Source organism: Globicephala melas, chromosome 3 (assembly GCF_963455315.2).
Source record: "Globicephala melas chromosome 3, mGloMel1.2, whole genome shotgun sequence".
Taxonomy (NCBI): Eukaryota; Metazoa; Chordata; class Mammalia; order Artiodactyla; family Delphinidae; genus Globicephala; species Globicephala melas.
The window spans coordinates 106466182-106493321 of NC_083316.1; the positions used below are offsets into that span (position 1 = coordinate 106466182).

General features: G+C 40.7%; 1 protein-coding gene across 2 annotated transcripts; it reads left to right on the plus strand.

Annotated features, from left to right (window-relative positions):
* Positions 1-8345: 8345 nt before the first annotated feature.
* ISOC1 (isochorismatase domain containing 1) lies at positions 8346-26870 on the plus strand. Of its 2 annotated transcripts, none has more exons than XM_030869738.3 (5): positions 8346-8701; positions 18636-18755; positions 18855-19058; positions 20676-20792; positions 26258-26870. In XM_030869738.3, exons 1-5 carry the CDS (start codon positions 8444-8446, stop codon positions 26402-26404), a joined length of 846 nt encoding a protein of 281 aa, XP_030725598.1. In that variant the 5' UTR covers positions 8346-8443; the 3' UTR covers positions 26405-26870. The 2 variants fall into 2 exon arrangements, with proteins under 2 accessions (XP_030725598.1, XP_030725597.1); XM_030869737.3 differs by having other exon boundaries at positions 8357-8746.
* Positions 26871-27140: the final 270 nt, after the last annotated feature.

Sequence of the window (27140 nt, forward strand, 5' to 3'; positions counted from 1 at the left end):
AGGAAAGAGTTTATAATTCTGCTTTTTCCTTTCTACTCTAGGAACCCCTTTATTGAAAAATGAGCCAGACTCAGCAATGCACAGAAACTTCCTGATGAGATTTGTGGACATTCTAAAATACGAAGTAGAATAAATTATAAACACCTTTCTGTCTTCAAAATATGATCATGGTAAGGTGAATGTTTTAAAATAGAAATGTGACTCTGAAAGTATGTTCTTTGAAAAGAAAATAAGGAAAGACAGAGTTAGGAATACCTGACCAGGCCAAAATTATGACTGCCTTTAATATAGTAATATATATCTAAATTATACCAAGAAATAAGGATAATAGACATTTAAGACCTTGTTGTAAATAATACAAAAGAAAATATAATTAAGCAGCTCCCTCATTTTCTTATTCCAAAATTATTAACCTGTCTGTATGTTTAACCAAATTTCATTCTCAATAGAACAACTGTCTCTGGTCCTACAAGAAGCCCGAACTCCCTTCAGTCTTATTCACTGATTGAATAAAGTGATGAAAAATTCAAACAATTCAAATTTATATTAATGTGAGTTTGAATAAGATTATGAGTGACACTCACAGCTGGATGCACCAGCAATTAACTGTAAGATCTTTGGTGATGTTGTGATCAAATAATAATAATAAATCCTAGCAATAAGGTTCTGGTAGATGTCTCTACTAAGTGATCTCTAAGGTCTCCTCTGGTCCTAAAATTTATCCGGTAGCTCTTCAAATCATTTGACTGTACCATAATCTATCTATGTATAAAATGACATCTTGATACGCTTCCCATTCCTTTGCAGAAAATTGTCAGAATTCTCCAGAGATGAGAGTATAAAAGCTGTTTTGATATTTGACTTTCTTTGCTTTCCTTACCACAAACTTTCCAGAAAACACAAATGGAGTCAGATAATCTTGTTTGGAGCCTGCTGAGAAATCCAATAATCCAATAATAGTTGTCTCAGGATTCATTTACAATGCAGACAGAGCAGTCACCTAGAAACAAATCCCCTTTGACTAAATATACCTTGGATTTGAAGTATGATAAGCTTGAAGACAAATTCAGTGTAACAACCGTTCACCAAATATTTGTAGAGAGCCTACTGTGTGCTGGGTTGTGATACAGCATGGAACAACACAAGCAAGTCTCTGCTCTCACAATCTATGCAAATGGTGGTAAGTGTTAAGAAAGAGAAGAAAAAATGAAGTAGGAAATGGGTATAGATTGTGATCACAGTAAGTGATCTATTTTATATAAGATAGCAAGGGTAGATGGCTTTGATATGAGGTCCTTATTTGAACACAGAACTAAATTAAATGAGCGAGCAAAAACTCATATAGACTCATATAAAGCTCAGCGAGTGTGGCTGTCTGGGAGAATAGTTTTCAGGCAGAAAGAGCAGCAAGTACAAAGGTTGAGACCGTCAGGGGGTCAATGGGGCTGGAGAAGAGGATGAGTGACAGAAATTAGAATCAGAGAAATAAGACATTGAACTGTACTTTTTATTTTTATTTTTAATTTTTTTTGCGGTACACGAGCCTCTCACTGTTGCGGCCTCTCCCATTGAGGAGCACAGGCTCCAGACGCGCAGGCTCAGCGGCCATGGCTCACGGGCCCAGCCACTCCACGGCATGTGGGATCTTCCTATACCGGGGAATGAACCCGTGTCCCCTGCATCGGCAGGCGGACTCTCAACCACTGCGCCACCAGGGAAGCCCTGTACTTTTTATTTTAAATTATTTTAAGATAAAAATTCCCATACAGTAAAATGCACAGATCTTAAGTACACAGATAAAATACAGAATATTTCCATTATCCCAGAAAATACTGTCACCCCTTCCAGTCATTCCACTTCTTGCCGCAGGGAATCGTTGTTCTGACTTCTATCACCAGAGATTAATTTTATCTCTTTTTGAACTTCATTTGAATGGAATCACACATCACACACTTTTTGGAGTCTGGCTTCCTGGTTTTGTTTTTTGTTTTTGTTTTTAGATTCAACCACATTCTTAGGGTATCAGATATTCATTCTTTTTTATTTCTGTGTAGTATTCCATTGTATAAATATATCACCATCTGTTTCTCAGATCTCATTGATATCTGGGTTATTTCCAGTTTGGGGAAATTGTGAATGGAGCTTCCATGAATGTTGATGTATAAGCCCTTTTGTGGATATATGTTGTCATGTCTCTTGCATAAATAGTGAGGATTGAGATTTTGTGATTAAAGGCCAGGTACATATTTACCTGTGTAAAAAGCTTCCTTATCAATGTTTCCAAAATGGCTGTGCCATTTACATACCCACTACAGTGTATAAAAATTTTAGCTCTATATTGTTGTCATTGTCTTTTTAATTTTGGCTATTTTAGTGGGGTGAAGTAGTATTTTTTGTTGTTGTTGATTTATGTTTACTTGCCTCACAACTTGTGACATTAAGCACTTTTTCATGTACTTTTTGGACATTTATCTCTTTTTATGAAGGCTCTGTTCCAGTCTTCTTCTCCCATTTTAATTGGGCTGTCTTTTTATCATTGATTAATAGGAATCCTTTATATATTCTGGTTGTCTACCTGGTGGGATAGTATCTCTCTTCTAGAGGCTCCTCTTAGTGAGCATTACCATACAATATGAAAATTGTCACACTTGGTGCTTATTCCCATATGAACACATTCATGTGTCTATCCCAGATCTCTTTGTTCCTGATTTTCCAATCTTTCTTCTTCCAGGTTCCTGACTAGCTTGCCAAGCCATTTGCACTGCCCATGATTCTCTGTTTTTTCTAAGCTCAGCTCAGGCAACTTCTCTTTCCATGCGAAGTAGATGACAAGCTTGCTGCTCAAAGTTTTGCCCACTGGGAGGATTTCCCCTCATTCCTGACTTCCAAGGCTTATACCAACATACTAAGCCAATCCATTTGTGAACGAAGCTCAAACTTTTTATACCCCATCAGCTAGTGATACTGAATTCCCTATCTGACCTGAGGGACAGGCACTGGTGAAACACTGGTGGATGACGTGGGTGTTTAGACTAGCTGCATGTAGTTCAGTTCTGTCCATTCTTGCTTATTATTGATCCTATAAAAGTCACTTCCAGCTTTCTATGGGTTTCCTCTTGGCTTTCTTAACCTTAGGTTTTGGTGGATCTGACAGAAATCAACTCAGGATGGCCAGTTCCATCTGCATGGTTACTTTATGTCCTGTCAGATGGGCAGTTCCATCTGCATGGTTACTTTATGTCCTGCTGCAGGTGGCATGGCTTTGTTCCAAAACTTATGGTGTCTGCATTGTGATTCTTGCACTGGGGTTTACCATAAATCTAACAGCATCCTTTTGTACCATTAGTATGTCCAGTAACATAGGATTTGTCAGGTTGTATGGTCTGAGAGGCAGGGCTGCTTGTACCACTGCTGGGACCTACTGCAAAGCCATTTCTACTACTCTCGGCCCCACTCAAAGCTGGCAGCATTTCATGTTGTGCAGCATGAGTCTTGGCTTATGCTCAGTTGTGGAATATGCTGTCTCTATGATATACTAAAGAGGTCTCCTAGGCTGTGTGCTTCCCTCTTCACGGTGGGAATAGCAAGTGCAAGAAGCAGTAATTTGTCCTGGACTTTGACGGGGGTGTCTTAGAATGCCCTAGATACTGGACCCTAAAATTTTACGAATGTGATTGGTCCTTGAAACTTCTGAGAGTTTCTCTCTCCCCTCTGGAGCTCTTTGGTCTCACCAAACCCTGCCATGAATAATTACTTCTTCCTTATCTTCTCCAATTAGCGTGATGTTATCAATATAGTAGATGAGTGTGATGTTCTGCAGGATGTCCAGGCACTTTATATCTCTTCAGAGGGAAAGACAGCTACCATAGTTTTGGACTGAGAAATGTAAATGTGTGGTCCATGGAGGAGCTGCCCTAGAAGCACTGGGTCTGGTCTATCTCCCAAAAGCTTTACGAGGGTGTTAAGTTCTGTATGCTGGAAGTTTCTTGATTGATAAACTTATGCTCCACCTCCTTGATCATGCACCCTCATACTCCAGTGCCATGCCTGGTCTCAGCTCCTGCTGGTTAGATTCTACAATTCCTTTGAGATATCATTCCTTTCCTTCCTTATCAGGCCCAGTACATCTATGGTCTGGTTTTGCTGTTGCTTAAGCCTATGTATGGGCCTAGGTACCAGGAGGGAGGGAAGGTGGAGGGAAAATCCTGGGAGAGTTCATGTCTTGCTGAGGAAAAGCCTCTGCACTGTCTTCAAAATATTGGGGAATGCTAGTCATTAAGGAATCTGAGGACTCATGATTTTTGGTGTTATCAGTCCCATCCCGTGTGTCATGGTTCCATTTCCCAACCAGGGCCCTGACCTTGGCATAGAAAATATGTATTGTTAAAGAGTTTAATGTTTTTTGGAGCTCTGCTACTCTTGATATTAAGTCCTAGTCCTTGCCCTCAGCATTCTCTATCTGCTCACTGTAGGAACAGAGAGCCTCTTTCAATGCTACCAAAAAAGGCATTCTGGATTTCACACTTATCTTTTAATTGGCAATTATCTTTCTATCATCTTTTTCTAGAGCATCAATAAAGACTTGTAACTGTCACAAGTTTTCTTTATCTCTATAATTATTATTCCTATATCTCTATAATTATTATTTCCCCCATATTTTTCGAATGGTTGATAAAGCTAAGGCACTTCTTTCCACTGGAATATGATCCAAGTTCACTCTTGGTGAAGTTTTAACAGTTGCCAGGAACTATCTGTGTTCCACTCTCTGGAAATGGTAAGGTATTCATTACTAGCTTGACAGCTTTCAAATCCCATTCACGGTGACTTTCTTGAATCATTCCTCACACCAAATGTCACATGTGCGTTTCCTTGATACCAAACTGTGAGATAAATGTTAGCATGCTGAGGACTTAATAAGAAGTGCTATTTTGGGCCAGTATTTCATCAGATATTCTTTCTGTCCCACTATGTCTTGATTCTCCTTCTTGGACTCCAATTACACATACATTAGACCACTTGATAGTGTCCTACAGATCTCTAAGGCTATCTTCATATTTTTAAAATCTCCTTGTGTTCTTCACCTTGGATAAACTCTATAAATCTTTTTTGCAATTTCATTAATCGTTTCTTCTGTAACTTATAATCTGATGTTTAGACTGTCCAGTGAATTTTTTCCCAAATATTGTACTTTTTAGTGTTAAAACATTCATTTGTTTATTTTTTGTCATTTTCATTTCTCTGCTGATATGCAGCAATATCTGCTGATATTCTCTGTTCATTCTTATAAATATCCTTCACATTCTTAAATATAGTTATATAATAACTACCTTAAAGCTCTTTTCTCTTAATTCCAACATCTGGATTTTCTTGAGGTCTGTTTCTATGTACTGGAGAATTTTGAACAGATGAGTGATGTACTGTGAAATCACGATTTTAAAGTACTACTCTGATTGCAATGTGGTAAGTGGCCTTTCGGGGTACAAAAATCAACAAATAGGCACAGTCCAAGAGGATAGTGTTTTAGTCAGATGAGGGATGATGGTGGTTTGGCCTTGGGTGATAGCACTGGTATGGATGAGAAGTTTTGGATTTTGATGATCAGGTCTTGTTGATAGATTGGAGGGAGAGAGAAAGAGGAATAAAGGATAAGCTCATGATTATTGTACTTAGTGACTAAAATGAGGTTGACATTTGCTTACATGCTAACACAGGCAGGAGAATGTTTGGAGAGGGTGCAAAACCAAATTAAATGTGAGAAATCTGTTAGAGATCCAAGTGGGGATATCGAATAGGCACTTGTATATGAGTCTGGCATTCAGGAGTGAGGTCTTGCATGACATAAATTTGGCAGTCAAAAGTCTGTGGGTGGTATTTAAAGCCATGGGTCTTAAAGAAGGGGTGTGAGGACTAAGCCCTGGTGTACTCAAATGTTTAGAGGTCTGGGAAATGAGGAGAACGTGGGAAAAGAACTTAAAAATGAAGTAGAAATAAAAGAGAGTGGTATCTAGGAGATGAAGTAAAGAATATGATTCAAAATGGAAGGAGTAATCAGCTTGTCAAATGTTACTGCTGGGCTTCCCTGGTGGCGCAGTGGTTGAGAGTCCGCCTGCCGATGCAGGGGACACAGGTTCGTGCCCCGGTCCGGGAGGATCCCACATGCCACGGAGTGGCTAGGCCTGTGAGCCATGGCCACTGAGCCTGAGCGTCCGGAGCCTGTGCACCGCAACGGGAGAGGCCACAACAGTGAGAGGCCTGCGTACCGCAAAAAAAAAAAAAAAAAAAAAATGTTACTGCTAATTAGGGGGAGTAAGAAATAAGCCTTTGTTGTATTAAACCACTGAGATTTTGAAGTTTGTTTCTGCAGTGCATTAGCATATTAATCAATACTGTATAAACTAACTTCTTGAATTGCTTTGAATTTAAATTCTGAAAGTAAGTGCTTAAATTCAACTAATAAATGTCCTTAGAGTCCTATATGAGATCATTTTGGGCATTTTACCTGTAATGATTTGTCAATTAGCATAGTTATTTTCTTCTTGTCATTAGAATATCTGCTTATGGATTCTTATTCATTGACTCTTTCCAACAACATTTATAAAACTTAATACTCTAATAATTAGCTTCCTGAGAACAGTAAATTATCAGTGAAAGGTGCACTCATGGCGCTTTTCTAGCATAGTGATGCACTGCTTGACACAATTGGTACTCAATAAATGTGAATATGTCCATCAAATACCTGTTTTATTAATGTTATTTGATGTGTTATTACCACAGAGACTGCACTATTAAATGGCCAAAGGCCAATCTCAGGTAGTACAATGGATATGGAAATTACGTTTCTGACTTTCAGTAAAGAAACCATTTACAAAATCTGAGAGTGGAATAAGTATGTTGACTCGGGGCCATCAGAAGAGACTGTGCAGATGCAGAGGTGCTTGTTGAGGGGGACTGAGGTCCAGACCAATTTCCAATCTCCAATCTGCTCTGTCCCAGAAGGCATTAGTGAGTAGAAGGAACACTTTTATAATTAGTCACCCTAGAATAGGTACCTTTTTGTAATTAGTTAGTCTAGAGAAAGTAACTTTCTCTTAGCACAGATTTGCACATCTGCCTACAGAAGACTTTCAGTGGAATGATATCTGCAAAAATATCATTTTGGTTTGATGGGTTCAGACAACAGTTTTAAATGGAATCTTCAAGTTTGATGAGAGAGACTATTTTCAGTAGGTTGGATACAAGTGAGCAGTAAAGGCCAAAGGATGGCATTATTTTAAAGCAATGGTTCTCAAATGGCGGCAAATTTGCCCCCTGGGGGATATTTGGCAATGTCTGGAAACATTTTTGATTGTCAAAATTAGGGAGGTGCATGGTGATACTGGCATCTAGTGGGTAGAGGCAGGGATGCTGCTAAACATCCTACAGATACACAAGATAGCCACCCCCGTCACTTAGAATGAAATAGTATCCATTCTAAATGTCAGCAATGCCAATTGAGAAACCCTGACATTTCTTTATAAAAGAAGAAACCCCTAATATCTAAAATCTAATTGTACGTTTAGAGTCATAAGCCTATCTTCCCAGGACCTTCTGTTTAAGGAAACTTTGTTCATAATGTATACTTTTCTAATTCCAGCTAATTATAGTGCCTTACAGTGTTCATAAGTCAAAAGTTATTTGAGGGTGATTGCTTTTACTCGCTCAAAAACAGAATCCTCAGTTTGAATATAAAGTCCTGATTTTTACTCTTTTTACCCTTTATATTTTTTGCAATTCCCCATCCAAGTTCTCCTGGAAATTGGGTTGAGATAAAGGGAGGATAAGACCTCAAATCCACGACTAGAGAGATAACTGTGTTTCATGGGGTGGAAAAACATGAAATTCTGAGTCTCGGATGGCCCTCCTAAGGAAGCATCGACTCCCACCACTCTTCTTAGCATCGATCAGCCTGCCCGATTGGTTTTAAGATTACTGCCGCCGTCCTCAAGTACTGCCTGCCTCTGAACAAGAGCGACAGGTAACGCCTCCCAGCAGTTTTAGCCGGGCAGCCCCGTGTCCCCAACCACAGGCCCAAACTTCCGGAGCACACCGCTCGACGGTGGGCGGAGCGGGGAGGAAGGCGGGCCACACATCTCTGAGGACTAGAGCACCGGGCAGCCCAGGCAGGTCGAGGGTCTGTGAGGCGACCGGGCCCCTCGCGGCCCGCCGGAGGGACCGCGCGCCGCCGGAAGTTGGAGGGGGCGCTCGCCCGAGCGCCGGCCCCACAGCCAGGCCCTCCGCAGGGTCCACCCTCCGCCGGGCATGGAGGAGGGCGCGGGAGCCGCGGCCGCCAGGACCCGCCCCCTCGCCTTCCAGAGCAAGCGACAGGCGGCGCGAGGAGGCGGGGCCGCGGCTGCAGGCGGTGTCTGCGCCTCGCGGTTTCGGAGCTAGCAGACGCTCGGGGAACATGGCGGCGGCGGAGCCCGCGGTCCCGGCGCTCCCCAGCGGCGGTGGCTTGGGGGCGCCGTCGGGCACGGTCCCCGTGCTTTTCTGCTTCTCGGTCTTCGCGCGGCCCTCAGCCGTGCCGCACGGCGCGGGCTACGAGCTGCTCATCCAGAAGTTCCTCAGTCTGTACGGCGACCAGATAGACATGCACCGCAAATTCGTGGTGCAGCTCTTCGCGGAGGAGTGGGGCCAGTACGTGGACCTGCCCAAGGGCTTCACGGTGAGCGAGCGCTGCAAGGTGCGCCTCGTGCCGCTGCAGATCCAGGTGGGTCTCGCGGGAGGGCCGCGCGCCGAGCCGCAGCTCCCGGTCCCCGTGCGTCCCCGTCCCCGCGGCGCTCCTCAGGTGCCCCGCGGCGGCGGGCCCTGCGCACCGCGCCCGCTGGGAAGGGCCGTGCCGCTGTCGCAAGCCTCCGGGATGGCCCAGCGAAAGCGCTTGTCCGAAGGTGACGGTCACCGGCTGTCCTCGGCCGAGGACGGGGCGTGGGCCTCCCGGCTACTGGCGGCGCGCGCGAACGCCCCCACGTGTGTGGTCCTCAGCCGCCCGCATCCGCTTTGTGTGCCGGGAGCGAGTCCTAGCCTCCTGCGTAACCGAAGGGCTGTGCAGAGTAAGCTGTGTTTTTATTTGGGTTGATGCAGAACCGGGGAAAGGAGATTGTGGGGGAGTATCGGCCTCAGGGTTTGTTCCCGGAGTTGTGTTTACCACTTGCGGAAACACAAACTTCAGGAGTCCTATCCTTTCACCCATCCTCTTCCCCAGTTTTCTGCTCCTTTGATCTTAAGTCTTTCCTAACCTTAAGTGAAATAACCTTGTTTAGCTTCTTCCAAGTAACTGTCAACTGAATCTGTTGATTACATATATACGCTGCCTACCTTGAAAAAGTCGTTTGACTCAGCACTGCAGCACCTTCTTAAATACCCAACTTTAGCTAGACCATTCTTTCCTGGTCGTGCTGGCAGAAAAAGTTGTCATACTTGAGGATTATTTTATGCCTTTTTAATATTTTTAAAAAGCTGTGCTCTAATACTGCGCAGATCTGCCTCCTGTGTTCTTTTTATGCTCAGCTCAGAGGATTCACCGGAAGATTTATCCTGTTGAAAAGCAAGAACAAAAGGTGTATTTTAGGTACTACACCACCACCATTTTTTTTGGTTGAGAAACCGGTAAGCCATTTCTTTGGAAGACCCAACTGAAATGTGGGATTCAGGATTAGAAGGCATTTTAATATTCAGGTGTCATTTTCTGAGGACTGTTCTGTAGTTTTTGGTGGTTTTTTTGTTTGTTTGTTTTTCACTTGTAGTTGTCTGTGGAATTGGTCTTGTTTGCTATTACTCCAGCAAGTGATAGCAGAGGAAGGCCAGAAGCTTCCAAAGCAGATACTTTAACCAGAGGGCAAAGGCTGTGAGATTCTGTGGTCAACCCTTGGAGAGCCAAAAGGGAGACAGTTGGCGTCTGATACCCTAGAATTTGCCCTGCTCTTGGGAGAGTTGTGGTTGGTACGTGTTTACTACCACCCATTTTTATGCCTTCAAGAGTTTTCATGGCTGACACCTCTCTGCAGCCTTCCTTGTCAGTCTGTTTAGATTATTACTGCCAAAATATGGAAGAAGCTGGATGCACCTTTGACAAATCCATTAATAAAGGGGAGAATCCAAATACTAGCTGAAGAGATCTGGAGCTTTACTGAGGATGCAGACTTCTTTGCGATGCATTTCCTGTAGTGGTTGGGAGGGAGAGTGGGCTGTTACCTAAGAAGATGTTATGCCAAACTAGCACCCTCCCCAAGTCTTTAAGACTTCCCCCTCCCCCAACAATGGGATTTCTTATTTTGAAAAATTTAAAGCCTGGATCTGAGAACTCTTTTTAACTTATCAGTTTAGAAGTTAATGAAATATTTGTATATACCTGAAATGTCTTGTACATTCTCAAAAGGCATTATATAATTCAGGTCACATGTGGCTTTTGAAGTCTTTTGCTTGGTATTGGAGATAAAATATAGTTATTTTTTTGTGGTGATGTTTAAAATAATAATGATAATATCATTACTCTGTTCCATTCTTTTAAAAATGTTATTTTTTCCCCACTAAATAGTCCAATAATTCTTAAGCATCTGTTATAGGATACTTTATATATTTTAAAGTATTTAAAAATATTTTTATATTCTTTCATTTTAGTAATCACAATAGCTTGACTTCTTCAGCCAGGTGCCTCCCCCAGCTTAAAAATAGGTAATGTGGAGGAATATACACACATACCATATATATCCATATACTTATTCTGATACCTATTTATATGAAGAGAGATATATATGTGTGTGTGTGTATGTGTATGGATATTCTCAGAAGAAAAAGGGAAGATACTTCTTTTCATGACCGTTTTACTGTATTTTTTTGGAACCTGGCTGTGTAATCCTAGAGACATGGACATTTTCTGGCTGGATGAGAATGTAGAGTTCACTCCACATTTGAGTGGCAGCTGTAAGTGCCTGGCCCAGTGAATGTAAACATGGGTAAGACCCAATTCTTGTTCCGTACCTAGTAATCTAACTCCTTCGTTTTACCAAAGAGCAGAACATGTAGGAAATTGCCTGAGGTTCCATGGTAAAGCGTGTGAAGGTCCTACAGCTGGCCGTAGCATTTATGTTCTCTTTTCATGCTTAATGAAAATAGCAAGCAGAATGGAAAACAAGCCGCAAACTTGAGCTTGTAACAGCATTTGTTTTGATGCTATTCGTTGTTTCTGTGGAACAGATGCCTGTCACTCAGCAAGACTCAAGGTGGCCTGTCAGTGAGGCCATGCTCTGGGTATAGGCCCCTTCTCCCAGAGGCAGGGATGAAGAGCATGTTTGGCCACATGTAATCCACAGCTTAAATAATGCCATTTATTATTTCTCCAAGAATAGGCCTCATAGCCTCTGTGGCCCTGGCTAACATACAAAATATTCTAGAATGTATTCTTAATTTACACAGGGGTCCGAGTTTGATTTCACGCTTGTTCTGACTGACGTTGCTAGTGACCTTGTAAAACACAGTGGCTGCTTGTGCCACACTGTCTGCGCTGGTGGTTGGTTAGTGGTTCTGTGGGGATTGATCTTTAAGACCCCCATTGCCAGTATTAGGCTCTGGTAACTTCTTAGTGTCTTCTTTTCTGAAATATTCTGTCCAAGTGACCGAGTGTCTGCCGACAGCTCAGGTAGCTGAAGACAGCTCATGTTTCAAGCACGGTTATGAGTCTTCAGCCTTGTCAAAATGCTTGAAGTCTAAGGAATTTTGAGACGCAGGGGAAGAAATGTAAATGAGAGGATTATACAGTGGGAATTTAGGTCATTTTCATGACTTATAAGTGTTAATTTTTCACAAGGTATTTCCCAAGTTTTAACTAACGGAGAATTCAACCCTGGACACTTGGGCAGGGCCTAAGTAGAAGAGAGGAAGAAAAGGACATAGTAAGAATGACAGCAGCGAGAGGATTTTACTTCGGTATGTAGGAGGGAAGCCTCTGGCAGCTTCGTCTGGGCAGAAGATAAGGGCTTCCCTGGGAAGGTTATTTCGACTTTTTCCTGAGGTAGTTAATTTGGAAGGGATTCTGCTCCAGGTTTTACTTCTTGGAAGTTTATTAGTACTATGATTATTTTAAACAGAGGTGTAGATGTTTTATAGCTAGAAGAGACCCCAGAGTACATGGTGGGAAGGGAGAGAAGGCAGGGTTTGGAAAGAAAGGGGAAAGGACTTGGGTCTCCCTTGGGCTTGCTAGTTGGAAGGTGGTGATTTTTTTTTTTTTTTTCTTTTGCGGTACGCGGGCCTACTCACCGTTGCGGCCTCTCCCGTTACGGAGCACAGGCTCCGGACGCGCAGGCTTAGCGGCCATGGCTCACGGGCCCAGCCGCTCCGCGGCATGTGGGATCCTCCCAGACCGGGGCACGAACCCATGTCCCCTGCATCGGCAGGCGGACTCCCAACCACTGCGCCAACAGGGAAGCCCGAAGGTGGTGATTTTTGATTTCAGAACCTTTCCTGTGGAGCGTGTAGGAGGAGCAGGTAGATAAGGTAATGCTCGGAACTCTTGAGTTAGAGAAGCAGGCAGGAACTATCTTGGGAAGCGCACAGTGTCAGGGGCACTGGAGAAAACAGCTGGATCCTGAGGGTATGATATTGTCTGCCCGCCCACTTTTTAAGAATTCAACATTGCAGATTACTGCCCAAAGCATTGTACACATTTTGCCTCTTGTGGATACATTAGAGGCTACCTATAAATAAACTGTGTTTGAGTGGGAGCTAAACACAATTTCCAAACTGTGTTTGGAACTTTTTTCTGTCATTTAGTTTGCCAAGGGGAATCCAAAGTAGATTCAGATATCACTGTGTTCCTGGGATCTGGCCAGCTTCACCTTCACTCCAACCTCAGGTACAGTCTAAAGAAATCCATCGTCCTTAACACTGAAATTGATGGAGTTGGCTGGCTTCCCTTAGGCAGTTAGAAAGCTCGCTGGAGTTGTAACCTCAGTGCAAGTGACATTAGTGCTTACAGCAGGTGAGTAGGTTGTAAAATAAGAGTGAAATAAATATTCTTTTGTAGTCTAAATTAAAAAGCCCCAAACCGTTTTGCCAGGAGCAGATCATGTAATTGTCAGTCTTTTGGTGACATTTAGAAATCCACTTTATGAATCATTTCTTAATTCTGTAGACTAGGTTAACATAAGTTAGGCAATATCAGTATTTCTTTCTATATATTTATTGTTTTCATAAGGGATTTTAGTAGTAAGTGGTATTTTAACCTCATTACAGAAGAACTATTTTTAACATGTGCTGACCTTCAGAGCGTATGTTTCCTATAGGAGGGATACACAATAACCTAATACATTTATTGATTGATTTACATGAAGCTGATTTAATCCTTGAAATAGCCCTGTGAGGTAGACACTATTTTTATTACTTTGTTACAGATTAAGAAGCAGCTGTTTGGAGATGTTAATGATTTGCTGCATTTCATGTAATTGAAATTAGTGAAATTGACATTTGGACTCAGATTCTAATGTGCCTGGGCTGTCCTGTGTAGGCACTCTTGTAACCTGGGAGAGTCATGTCACAGACCTCTGTTTTGAGTCAGTATTGGAACAAAGCCTTACTATGCCTGTGGTAATCGGGTTTCCTTGGAAACACTTCTCAGTGAAATAATGATACCTCATATCCCCTTCTAGACCCCTCTCCCAAGCACATCATGCCTATATTGTGACTATAACAGACTACTAAAATTTTGAAAACATCACATTTACAATTCCAAACTTTAATCATTCCTAAAGATGTACAGTTTACTCACTGTAGTCGTTCGCTAGGTTGCTGCTGTAACAAAGTATAATACTACAGACTGAGTGGCTTATACAACAGAAATTTATTTTCTCATAATTCTGGAGGGTTTAGATCAGGTTTGGTTCCTTCTGAGCGCTGTGAAGAAGAAGCCGTTCCATGCCTCCCTCCTGGCTTTTGGTGGTTTGTTGGGAGTCTTTGGCATTGTGTGGCTTGTAGACATGTCACCTTGATCTCTCCCTTCATGTTCACATGGCCTTCTCTGTGCCCAGATTTCCCCTTTTGATAAGGATGCCACTCATGTTGGATTAGGCACCCACTCTACTCCAGTATGACGTCATCTTAACTAATTATGTTTTCAGTGACTATTTCCAAATAAGGCCACTTTCTGAGGTACAGTACTGGTGGTTAGGAATTCAACATATAAATTTTAGAGCACACCATTCAACATACAACACTCACCATGCATTACGTTTATGGAGAGAACAGAAGTGGGGCACCATGTATCACTAAGCAAGGCCAGCCACTGTGTATGTGCCTGTCCTGAGTAACCGAGCAAGGGAGGAGCAGATTCCTTGCAGATGTAGCAGCCATTGTTAGAAAATGGTCAGAGCACATGTGGAAGTGAAGGAGGGTAAATACTGTTATGATTGTGGTAGTAATGAGACTTGGGGATGAAGAGTCTTTTGAATATGAAATCTAAGGTTGAATGTCAGCTAAGACAGTTCTTAAGAAAGTGGACAAAAAATTTATACTTGACATTTATCTCTTAAACTGTTGCTTGAGGAAGCCATTGGTTGTGATCAGCTTTTTGTGTTGAAATATGTATATTGAAATACGTATTTTTTATGTATATGTGTATGTGTAGGGATTTATGTGTATAAATATATGAAGGTGTGTGTGTATACACATATTTACTTTTATATGTGATTTCTTCATACTTCCTGAATATGTGTTGATCTGTAATTGCTTCACTTCTACTCGTGATGGCACTTGGTCAAGGTCACTTTTAATTTGCTATCTTGCAGTTGCAGCATGTTTGACAATGAGCAGCACTTTAGTTATGTACAAGGTTTTGGTTTAAGAGGAATTTCTGAGTCAAGTTACGAAGTCCCTGAATTATAGAGTCAGTGTGTAATTTAACAATTACTGAAATTCATGTGGATTTGGGGTGGATGGGGGGTTTGGTTAGAGTTTCTCAGTAGTTTTTTATTTGTTTGTTTTTTGTTTTGGTAGCCTCAAATCCTCCTTTTTCTGTCTTGTAAGATATGGAGTTTATTCATAAAGTAGCATCTTTCCCCCCTACTACTATGGCATAGGGAGACCTTTTTTCTTTTTTCATAAACATTTAATTTTAGAATAGTGTTGATTTACAACAGAGTTGCAAAGGATAGTACAGAGAGCTAGCTCCTTTATACCTGACCTAGTTTCCCTTCTTGCTAACATCTTACTTTACTGTGGCATATTTGACACAGCTAAGGAACCAACATTGGTACATTACTATAAGCTGAGCGCCACACTTCAGTCAGATTTCACTAGCTTTTCCCTAATGTCCTTTTTCTGTCCCAGGATCCAATTCAGGATACCGATTATGTTTAGTTGTCATGTCTCCTTGGACTCCTGTGGGTTATGGCAGTTTCTCAGAGTTTCATTGTTTTTAATGACCTTGACAGTTTTAAGGAGTACTGATTAGATATTTTTTATTCCTTTTTTTTTTTTTCCGATACGCGGGCCTCTCTCCGCTGCGGCTTCTCCTGCTGCGGAGCACAGGCTCCGGATGCGCAGACTCAGCGGCCACAGCCCACGGGCCCAGCCGCTCCACGGCATGTGGGATCTTCTCAGACCGGGGCATGAACCCGTGTCCCCTGCATCGGCAGGCGGACTCTCAACCACTGCGCCACCAGGGAAGTCCTGATTAGATATTTTTGTAGAATGACCTCATTTTGGGTTTATCTGATGTTTTCCTCATGCTTCAACCAGGGTTGTGAGATTTTGAGAGGAAGATCATGAAGGTCATTCTCATCATATATCAAAGCTGAATACTGTCACCATGGATTACCTCAATCTTGATCACCTGGCTGTGGCCGTGTTCACCATTACCCTCCCTCTATACTCTGAAGAAGCAAATTACTAAGTGCAGGTCATATTCAAGGGTATGTCAACTCCTGGAGAGGAGAATGTCTAAGGCATTTTTGTTTCATGAAATTATAACCAGTCATTTCTGCATAAAAATATGCCTCACCTGCTTATCTCTATGGTTTCTTTCTTTAACTGAAGGTTTATAGATGATGAATTCCTCTACTAGAAAGGATTTGCAGGGTGCTAAGGATTTCAGGGCTGCATTTTCTGACTTCCTCAATCTGTGTCTAATATGACATACGTCTGATGTGGTCCCCTGCCTAGAACAGATACCTCACAGCTGAAATGAGGTATAGGGAAGCACCAGGTAACAGGGACCCCAGGAGACCCCAAGTCTGAATATTCTAGGATTTCTGAGTAGGTAAGGTTTTATTCCTTTAAATATCCCAATTTTTTGTATTTTGACCATTTTATATGGTAGTCCTAAAATATTATGTAACTTATTTTCTTAATGAGTGTGATAAAATGATTTTGTCCCAATTTATAACTTATATACAGCTTGCTACTCCTTCATTGGAGTCTAGACTGAGAACTAGTTGAGTTTTGATCTGCTTTTATTGTATTTTTAATCGTTTCTTCCTCAGCTGTCATTTCTTGTTGCTATCTGTTTGCCTGTCTTCGGCAGTTCCCTTTCAGATTTGCTGTTTCCAATCCTGTGTTAATTTATAATCCAGACAACCAAACTTGTTAGGAATGTATACAGAGTTAGTCAGTACAGTCTGAGATAAGATCTGAAAGCTGGAGATCGAAGCAAGTGTCGGTTGTGTGTTAGTGCGTGGCCATCCAGCATACTTGGGCAACTGCCTGGGAGTTTTATTTTGCCTGCTTGCTGGTATTCCCATGTGGTAGAATGGCAAGATGGCTAAGGTGCCTTACAGTTACTTGAAACAAGACAGTTACAGCTAAACTGCTTTTCATAGTGTCCCCTCAACACATGGTGGATGACTAGGGACCCCTGGTTCAAATTTCTAAAAGAATATATATATATGGATTTTAAGCCTTTTGAGCCAAGATTTAATGTTTACTGAAATTTAAGATACATGGTCATAGTGACTGGTTTTCAACCAAGTACCCTAAGTACTTACCTATACATCAGACTCATTGCTTTTGATAATGACCAAAATGGAAGCATGGTACTTGCATTAAAAATTTAAGTAAGGAAGCAGCCTGAATATTTATTTTAAACATACTTTATTGGCAGAGTAGGAAAACCCTCCACATAGTGTTAGAATTAAAGATGGCACTCGCATTCTGACATGAACTTGGTGTTGGACTGCGCATGGTTAATCAGTGCACACCTATAGAGTTAATACCAGAGGGAGATTAAGGTGCTGGAGTCCTTCAGACCAGGACACAGATAAATAAAAGTGCAACCTGACTAGAACAGTCATACTGTTAAGGATAAAAGATTCCTTTTGATGATTCATTTATTTCTTGTAGTAGTTGTTTCTTGGGAGTATGCCATGTGCACAGATACTAAGGCAGAGTCTAGGGCCAGGCTGGTGGTGAAGCCACCACCATGTAATCAGGACTCAGGTTCCTCTATAAAATTATGAGTAATTATTGTCTGTGGGTGGTTTAGGTTAATTAGAGGGGAGACTTACAGGGTGCCTAGTAAGAGTAGTGGCATGGGTTCATTCATGATCAGACTGCATCCTTTCCAGAGCTTTCTCTCATTTGAGAAGGTAGAAAGAAAAGTACCATGGACTTTTAAGAATTAAATTCTTGTATTCAACAGTGATTTTTCCCTTTTTGGTAGATCCATATTGGGCCCAAGTTGTTATAATAGACCAACTACAGCAATTAATGTAAAGCATGGTAATCTAATACCCAGTTTTCATCTTAATTCATTGACTTTCCTGATTGTGATAAATATGTGTAAGAATTCAGATGTCAAATTTATGTCTTTCCATTTGACAGTGGTGATGTGCTTGGCATCATTTCATTGCATTTTATTTGAAGTCTAAGAAGTTATTCTTGAGAATACCAACTTAATATTTCTGTGTTGATGATAGCAGTATATCTAGATTTGTTTCTGTTTTTTTAGTTTTTTGTTCCATAATCTTTGCTACAGATTATTTAAATTTTATTCTTTGTTCTTGTGAGCAATGCCATCAACAGATTTAAGTTTTTTACTGTTTTTTTATTATAAAAGTAATACATCTTTTTAAATAACATTTAGCAAATGTTTTAAAATAGCATTTGAAAAATAAAAGAAAGGTATTAAGAAAAAATGTTATCAGCATCCCTAACTATGTAACCACGTGTTCATATTTTCATATATTTGCTTCTACTTTTTATTCATATTTTTACATTATTGAAATACTATTGAACTGTGCTCTGTTTTTAAAATTAACATTAGATTATGGCATTTCTTCTTAGATGGTGCACATTTTTTGAAAACATATACATACATTATTTTAATAGGCTAAAAAATGTTTGTCATGTGAATGTGTTAAAATTTGTGAAATCATTTTTGTATTGTTGGTTCTTGGTTTATTTCTAATTTTCACTATTAAAAGCAATTCAGTGGACATCTTTGGGCATAATTTTTTTTCCTGTTATTCATATCATTTCTCTTAGACAATAGTTGTAGAAATGGATTTAATGGGTCAAACAGTAGGAATGTTTTTCTCTCTTTACTGACCTCCAGCTGAAAATAAATGTCATTGTATAACAAATGCTAAATCATTCTTTTTTTCTTTTTTCTTCAGCTTACTACCCTGGGAAATCTTACACCTTCAAGCACTGTGTTTTTCTGCTGTGATATGCAGGAAAGGTTCAGACCAGCCATCAAGTATTTTGGAGATATTATTAGTGTGGGACAGAGATTGGTATGCTTGCTTGTTCATTTTTTCCAATTTGCTAAAGCATGATTCATACGCAAACATATGTATATTGCTACTTATCTTTGTGTGTTTTTTTTCCTCCAGTTACAAGGGGCCCGGATTTTAGGAATTCCAGTTATTGTAACAGAACAGTACCCTAAAGGTCTTGGTAGCACTGTTCAAGAAATTGATTTAACGGGTGTAAAACTGGTACTTCCAAAGACCAAGTTTTCAATGGTATTACCAGAAGTAGAAGCAGCATTAGCAGAGATTCCTGGAGTCAGGAGTGTTGTGTTATTTGGAGTAGAAGTGAGTACCTCTTGTTCTGTTTTGGACACGATATCATTTGTAGAAAACTTGTTATTTCCAGAATGTAATTTTGTATATAGAATACCATGTAGGTATCTGATAGAAAATAGCTACCAGTTTTTAAGTGTTGACTACTTGCATGGCACTGATCTGAACACTTTATATATATTAATTTGTTGAACTCTCACAGCAATCCTCTGAGCTAAGTACTTTTGGTCTCATATTGTAGGTGAGAAAACTCAAACACAGCTGCTATGTGTCTTGCCCAAGGTCATAGAGTTAGTTAAAGTTAGATGAAGCTGCATTTGAATCTAGGTTGATAGATTCTTGGGCCTTTACTTTGAACCCCAACTTTTGGAACACATTTTTACCAAAGACAGTATGTTTATTTATGTGTTATAGGAGCTCACCTTGGTCATGTTTTTGTTTAAGAAAAACCTTAGAAGTCATGTAGTTCATTGTCCTTCACATTTGAATCATGTGTACCTATTTTTTTAAAGGAAAAAAAATACTCATGGATTCCTAATGCTGATTAAAATGATTTTTTGTTTGGTTTGTTTTTTTGACATGTAGAAACAGAATATAAGTATTTATTCATAGCTTTTAAACACCTCTTGAACTAAAATTTTAAAATTATGAAAACCATAAAAACAGTGAAATCCAAATAATATTAAAGACATCCATGATGTTTTGATAGTAGGTTTCAGAGTAGTAGGTTTTAATAGCCTCAGGTTTAGATATAAAATATTTCTGTATTTTGACTTAAATAATGATAAAATAAAGGAAGCCTATTTGTATAAATATGTCACACCAAATGCTGACTTTTGCACTTTTCTTGCTTGTTCATCATTAGACCTCATGTCTAATCAAAATCATCTTTGAGTAGTCCTCCAGTGCTAATTTTAATGAGTTGTCAGTTGATAATTCTCCACAGCCCTCTTGTCATATGAAGATAAGGTTGGTTGGCATTATTAAAATCTGCTTTCATTGGTTATATAATCCACTTATTGTTGGAGCATGTTTTTACTCTTTATTCTCTGCTGATGAATTGTTACAAGTTCATACTTACAAAGATGGAATCTGTATAATTCATTTTCTGGTGATGTATACTGGGTATTTTTTGCCTGTGCTACAAGTTATTTTTAACTTGGCTTACCTTTATACTACTGGGTGCCTTACCACAACTCAGTTTTCCCACCATTATCTCAATTGGCAGTACTGCAAACGCGTTCTTTGTGTTAGGCACTTGGTGTGAATACAAAAATAAACCCAACTGCGAGTGGCATCAAAACTGAGTGGTAGTAGTCAGCCATATGAAGGTCGTCCAGATGACATAGATGAAAATCTTTAAAAAAAGTGCTCACAGAGCTCTAAGAATATGTTCAAGGTTCCCAGTACAAAGAACATTGATGTAATGCAGTCCCTGACTTAACAAAGAGGCAGCCAAAGCCAGAAATGCTGTTTATGCTCAAGATCACTAGTGAGTTGGAGGCAAAACTAGATGTGGACAAGGCCATTAGACCTGTAGTGCTCTTTCTGCTCTACCGTGTTGCTGCACATTTGTAAAATACTGGTAGTTTACCACGTTATTACATATGGTTTTTACTTTCCTACTAGACCCATGTGTGCATCCAACAGACAGCTCTGGAGCTCGTTGGCAGAGGTATTGAGGTTCATATTGTTGCTGATGCCACGTCGTCGAGAAGCATGATGGACAGGATGTTTGCTCTTGAGGTAATTGTTCTGCTTTAAAATAAACCATTAGCCAAGGCTTCCAAGTAAATTTGGAGAGTATCAAATATGTAACAGCAGTGAAAGATTTACCTCTTAGATTTGAGCTTGGTCTGACAACAATCAGGCTGATTTCCGGGGTTTCTACTACGCACGACAAACCTCTGAGGTCTCACCATCATATCCTGTTTTACATCTTCTGTCTTTATTTCTAGATGTCTAGTGATGCCAAATGCTCCTTTACATCTTCTTTCGTAACTTTGCTAGTTTTGCACATCAACTAAGAGGTATTCCAGTAAGCTTACTCTGAACTACTGAAAGATTTGCAAATTAACAACAGTTCACCTAGGCTTAACTCGTCCAGGGTCTAGCCAACACCTAGGGTATGGTGGGCCGAAGCCTGGTTCAGCCACTTGTTAGATTTCCTCAGACTTGAATTTCTGGGGATAGGAGGTGTGTCTCTGACTGTGGGCACCACTCACACACAGTGTTTAATGGCTCTCTGCGTGGAGTGTCAAGATATACTTCAGAGTCAGGGAGTTGATGACTTTCATCAGTGTTGCATAACAGTAGCCTTACGTAAGCATTGCCTATTCCGAGACTGTTGAAAAACAAACTCCCACAATTAATCCTTTGAACCTTCACTCCGCATTGTGCATCTCTCTCTTTCATGTTTAATTCTAATTCTATAATAGCTTTAAAGTAATGTCAATCTGGATTGAATTGCTGAATTTTTAACTGATTATTTTTATTGAGAATGGGAAATGTAGATTTTTTTTTGAGACCCTCCAGTGTTCCATGCATAAGCTGACCTGTGAACCACTTTCTCTGTGGGATTGCTCAATCACCTCTCTAGCCTAAAATGTTCCCTAGGGTGGTGAGTTGGGCAAATAAGAAAGAGAGGAAAGAAAGGAGACTCAAGTCAGTGGGGAGGGCTGATGTAGAAGCAGGCGGGTAGCTGTCAGCAGCAGTGGTTTTAAGGCCCTGGTTGGCCATCCCTTCTCTTATTCCTGAGCAGTGAGTCCTATTTTGCGATTATAGGTGGAAATGGTTTTATTTATTTTATTCAACTATTTTCAAGTCCACTTGGACTACTGGGTTCTCTGGTTGGTTAGATACTAAATGTTGCTTCTTCCCCTCTCAGCAGAGATCTTTAAGCTGTTCTTATAGTCATAGTTAGCTTCCACTTTTCAAATTTCCTTAGTAATCTGAGTTTAAACACTTCCACTGTCAGATCCGTACTACCTCGACAGGCAGCTCTTTTCTTCTTTGAATACCTTTATGGTAATGCTGAGGTCCAGAACTTGAAGTGTTTCCAAGGAAGCGAAAAACTAAGAACATACAAAACCAAAAATTTTCCTTGCTTGTAAAGCGATTTCAAGAACTTTTGTCCTACATTCGTTTTTTAGATGTCTTATTATGCCATTTATTACAGAAAATTTTGATTGTTGGCAGTTCTGTGTTCTACCAAGACTCAGAATAAAAACAGCCATTTTACCATCTGAGCCTCATTCTTTTGGAGGTAGTCTGTAATCTTACTGATTAGGAGGAGTCTAAACAGTGGAGGGGTAATATGGGTTTGAATTCAGGTTCCGGCATTTTGTAAATTAGTGTCCTTGGACAAATTACCTAATACCTTTGCCTCAGATTTCTCATTGGTGATGTGAAATAAAATTCATATTTTTATGGCAAGACAAGAAAAATTTAAACATGAAAAAATTTTCTTTGCCCTTTGGCCTCCTCTCTCCTCCCTACTGTGCATTGTGTATCTAAAGTATGCATCGACCAAACCTCCCATCAGCAGAAATACCTGCTCAACCATAAAGAGCAGACAACCCCTTAAAAGAACATTCCTTCTTGATCTTCTAAAGGGTCACATGACCCACGACAGTGGCACTTAGATCTGGATTATGTAAACTGTCAATAATAGGTCATTTAATGTGCAGCCTTCTGTCTCAATTTATGTAACTGTGCTTTGACTTCTAACGGGTGGACCAGTTCTCAGAGCTTTCTGAGGGGCTGTTCCCAGGTTATAATCCTCACTTTGGCTTGAATAAAATTTTCCATTTCTTCCTTTTTTTTTATTGGAGTATAATTGCTTTACAATGTTGTGTTAGTTTCTGCTGTACAATGAAGTGAGTCAGCTATATGTATACCTATGTCCCCTCCCTCTTGGACCTCCCTCCCACCCACCTAGGTCGTCACAAAGCACCGAGCTGAGCGTCCTGTGCTTTATAGCATGTTCCTGCTAGCTATCTATTTTATGCATGGTAGTGTATATATATCAATCCTAATCTCCCAATTCATCCCACCCTCACCTTCCACCCCTGTGTCCACATGTCCGTTCTCTAAGTCTGTGTCTCTATTCCTGCCTTGCAAGTAGGTTCATCTGTTTCTTTCTTAGATTGATGGATTAATTTTTTGTCGACTGTGAAATAGAAATAATAGTCATTACGTGGGAGGATTTTTGTGAAGAATCAATGAAATAATGTATCGATAGCACTTAGTACAGTGTCTGATGTGGTAAACACTCAAATGTTAGCTGTTGCTTTTATTTTTACTGTAGCTATTGTTTGTTTTTATTGTCTTCATGAGGTTCATCTGATCAGAAAAGTATAAGCATATATCAGCTTCCAAGAGCCAGAATGGACTAGTCCTGAGAAGTTCTGAGGAGGGAAGGAAGGAAGGAATATGGTCTGGGGTGGGTTTGGAAGAGCCTGGAGCAGCCAGCATTGCCTTGGCTGAGGTTGAAAGGGAGAGAAGAAGCAGGTCAGGTGGTGATGGGGGAAGATGTGTGCCACATTTCAGATTTTTCCTCTTAGTCTTAATTTGCTATGGAGGTGCTCTAGTCCCTCAGTCCTTGGGAGAAATGTTAAGTCTCCTTTTTTCTTCTGTGACTATGAAAGTGAAATAGAGATCTGGTCTGCTCCCCTTCTTTTTTTCCTTGAGAACGCAACTACTTAAGGTCATTCCTGAGACTCCCCATATTGCCTGTTAAGACCATTGTACTAATAAGATTTATAGTTACCGTTATTAAAACTTATCTGCCAGGATCTGTGGTGTGTGCTTTATTCCACAAAATTTTTTGAGCACCTACCATCTGTCAGGCATTTTTCTTTCAACTTACAATTGTAGAGTAAATGTGAGATAAAATAGACTAAAACCGTCTCATGAGCTTGATGTCCTTGAACTTCTGGGGGTTGTTAGTGTTACTTGGGAATTTAATGGGTTTAGTCTTTTTTTTCCCCACCCTCTCTGAGACCATCTTGGCTTTGTGTTCTTGCATTTTTAGGTTTGTGGGTCAGAGTAACCTTTCCTTTGGCCTAATTGGACTGGTTTTGCAAGTGTAAGGGAAGAACTCAGGAAGCCTATTAAGCCGTGTACCCATTTGCATTAAACAGCTGGAGTTTTAATTGCCCCTTCTAAAGCCAGGAGATAAAGTGAGTGTGGGACCAGTATTGTAGGTGTCCTCATAGCTCAAGGTGGTGGGCAGGAACCTGCCGGTGTCTGGAAAAAGTGCTGCTGTTCTCTTTCTGCTCAGGTACCCTTCTGGGTTGGGGCTGGGAAGGCACCGTGGGAAGGTCTGTTAGTCTGATCTAAAGACTTTGCAATCTTAGCAAAGGCGTGAGCCACGCCTTCCCCTAACACAGGTTCTTGGCTTGATTACTTTCCAATGCAATCAATATTGGGCATATCTCCGTCTTGAAGTTAAATAATTTTATGTTTCTGTTTACTAAAGTTTTTTTGTGTGCCTCTAGTGTGCCAGCTTGCCCCTGCCACAGTGTACGGACTCACAGCATCCCTGAGGGTTGCTGGCTTAGGGTGGATCCGGTGCTGCTCTAGTCTGGTCAGGAGAGCACTATGGAAAAAAGCTGCCTTCTTCCTGGGTCATCACATTTCTTCCTCAGACCTGGAAACAGTTTTCTGTCCTTCCTGCCTCATGAAGGAACTAGAAAGATTACTGAGAACTGACCTTTGTTTGCACTTTGGAATATAGAAGGCACTTTCACAGACATTGAAAGTATGACTCAGATTCAGACTGACTGATTGAAAGTCCGTTGATTCAACAGGGAGCAGTAAGGAAGGCAGGCAGCCAGGGAGAGAGCTGCATTTGGATGGCTGGACATTCACGGCACCGAGCTGCAGCTAGTCTTATTCCCCGCCCTGCTGTCTGAAGCAAGCACACAGTCCTTTGAGATTTCTGAGGGTTTGATACGATAGTCAGGAGTTGACTGAAAAGCAAGGAGGAGGAAATTAGTCTCCAGACGTCTTTAAAGAACTCAGTGATGACTCATCCTCTGGGATTTGTCCCAACATAAAGGACACTAGCAGCCTCACTTATTTCTTCCTCTTTCCTATGTAACCCTCTGCTGTTTTTTCATTTCTCCAGAGCTGTGGTCAGCCTGCTCTGCACACTCCTGTGCTGGTGTTTGAGGTCCAAGCTTGCTATCTGATAAGTAGGCTATGGCTTACACTCCCTTCTGCATCCTTGGGGATAAAAAGGAAGAGTCTGCCAGTGGGAAGGTTGGGTCTCTGGATCTGCAGCCATTTGAAGGGTTTACTTTGGCTCCATTGGGATGTCCTGTTTATTCAGGTGACTCCCTTTATGACGAGACACTGATCCACGTCTTTTCCTCTAACTTGCATAGGAATCGTGTCTAACCACCTCATCTTCTAAGGCTCTTACAGTGAATGTTGCTTGGGGTAACAAACAGTTGGTCTGTTTTTTTCCCTGAGGTTTCTGATAAATACATCCAGAAAATGGATCTCTGCTCTAGAATTCTCCTCCCATTCCCCTCTCCCACCCTTTTCTCCACTTTCTCTTCTTTGCCCTCCTCCTTCCCTTTCCCTCCTCCCCTTCCTTGAGATTTCTGTCCTTAGCTCTTTATTATGATTCCACTGGAACAATTTGGCAAGGATGTTCTTTCACCTGTCAATGAAACTCTATACAACCTTAAATTTTATACTCCTGTTATGATTCTAAAAAGCTTACAATGGTGGCAATGGTAGTGGTTCTGTTGTCGTCCAGGGGCACATTCTTAAACCTCACATGAGGCTCCTCTACCACCAGCATTTCTTACTTACGGGAAGGGCATGCAGTTTAATGTCAGATATTTGGAGAGAGGAAAAAAAGAACTTAAGAATCATTGTTTTACAGTCCTTAGCCTTGATTTCCCTCTGTCCCTGGTGCATATAAGTGAGAATATTGGCAAGTGAGAATATTGGCTGCCTGTTCTCTTTTACTTGTTTCTAGTCCTTATTACTAATATTGAGAACCATCATAAAGGGTTTGTGGTGTGGCTAGTTTGAAATCTCTCCTCACCTCTGAATTTGATGGTATGGCTAAGGGCCATGGTTTTGATAGAGGACACTAATCATTGTGTCCTGGCATGCTTTTTGCTGTTTTAATACAGTGTTCATTCTCATGCTTAATTTCTTGATTTGTCTTTTTTTTGTTTTTTTTAAAGCGTCTTGCTCGAACTGGGATCATAGTGACTACAAGTGAAGCTGTTCTGCTACAGCTGGTGGCTGATAAAGACCATCCAAAATTCAAGGAAATTCAGAATCTAATTAAGGCGAGTGCTCCAGAGTCGGGTCTGCTTTCCAAAGTATAAGACATGTGAAGAACGGGTGTGCTACTCACCATCACGTGACAGGACTGTAAGCCCGGACAAGCTCATGTCTCTAGCAGAATTAAAACGTTAAGTCAAAAATTGGCTCTTTTTTGCGCCTCTTAGTAAAACTTAACCAATTAGACCGTTTGGGTACCAGCATTTAGTTACAGATGTCAAAGGTTTTAGGTGCTGCTTACCTTCTTCTTATGTTAATGTGCTTTTATTTATTAAAAAAATTATAATGGAGGTGCCTGTTTTCTCTATACCATATACACTGATCATACTTTCAAAAGTGCACACTCTTGTGAAATTTTCTTAAATTGTGCACAGTTAAAGACAAAGATCTCCCAGTAATAGTTTGACTTTTGTCTTATTGTAAGATGTATGTTACAATGTTAATGTGGATTCAGTGCTTTTACTTTACAGGTTGATTGAAATAGGATTATTAAACGAGAATTTAAAAACAGGACTCTGGATCGTGTTACCCCTTTCGCTCACGATGCAGTCAAGTTATTTATTATGTTGCACTGGTTTAACCAGACAAACTTATGTTGAATAATTACATATCTTTCTTAATTATGCTAATTTTCTTATTCTGCTCACCATCACTAATTCTCTGTTAATGTTCTCTTTTTTAACTGAATCTTTTACCCAGAAAGACTCATTCGCTCATTGCTTGTTTTAATTTTGTAAACAGATGGGAGGATTTGCAACACCATATCATTAATGGAGGGCT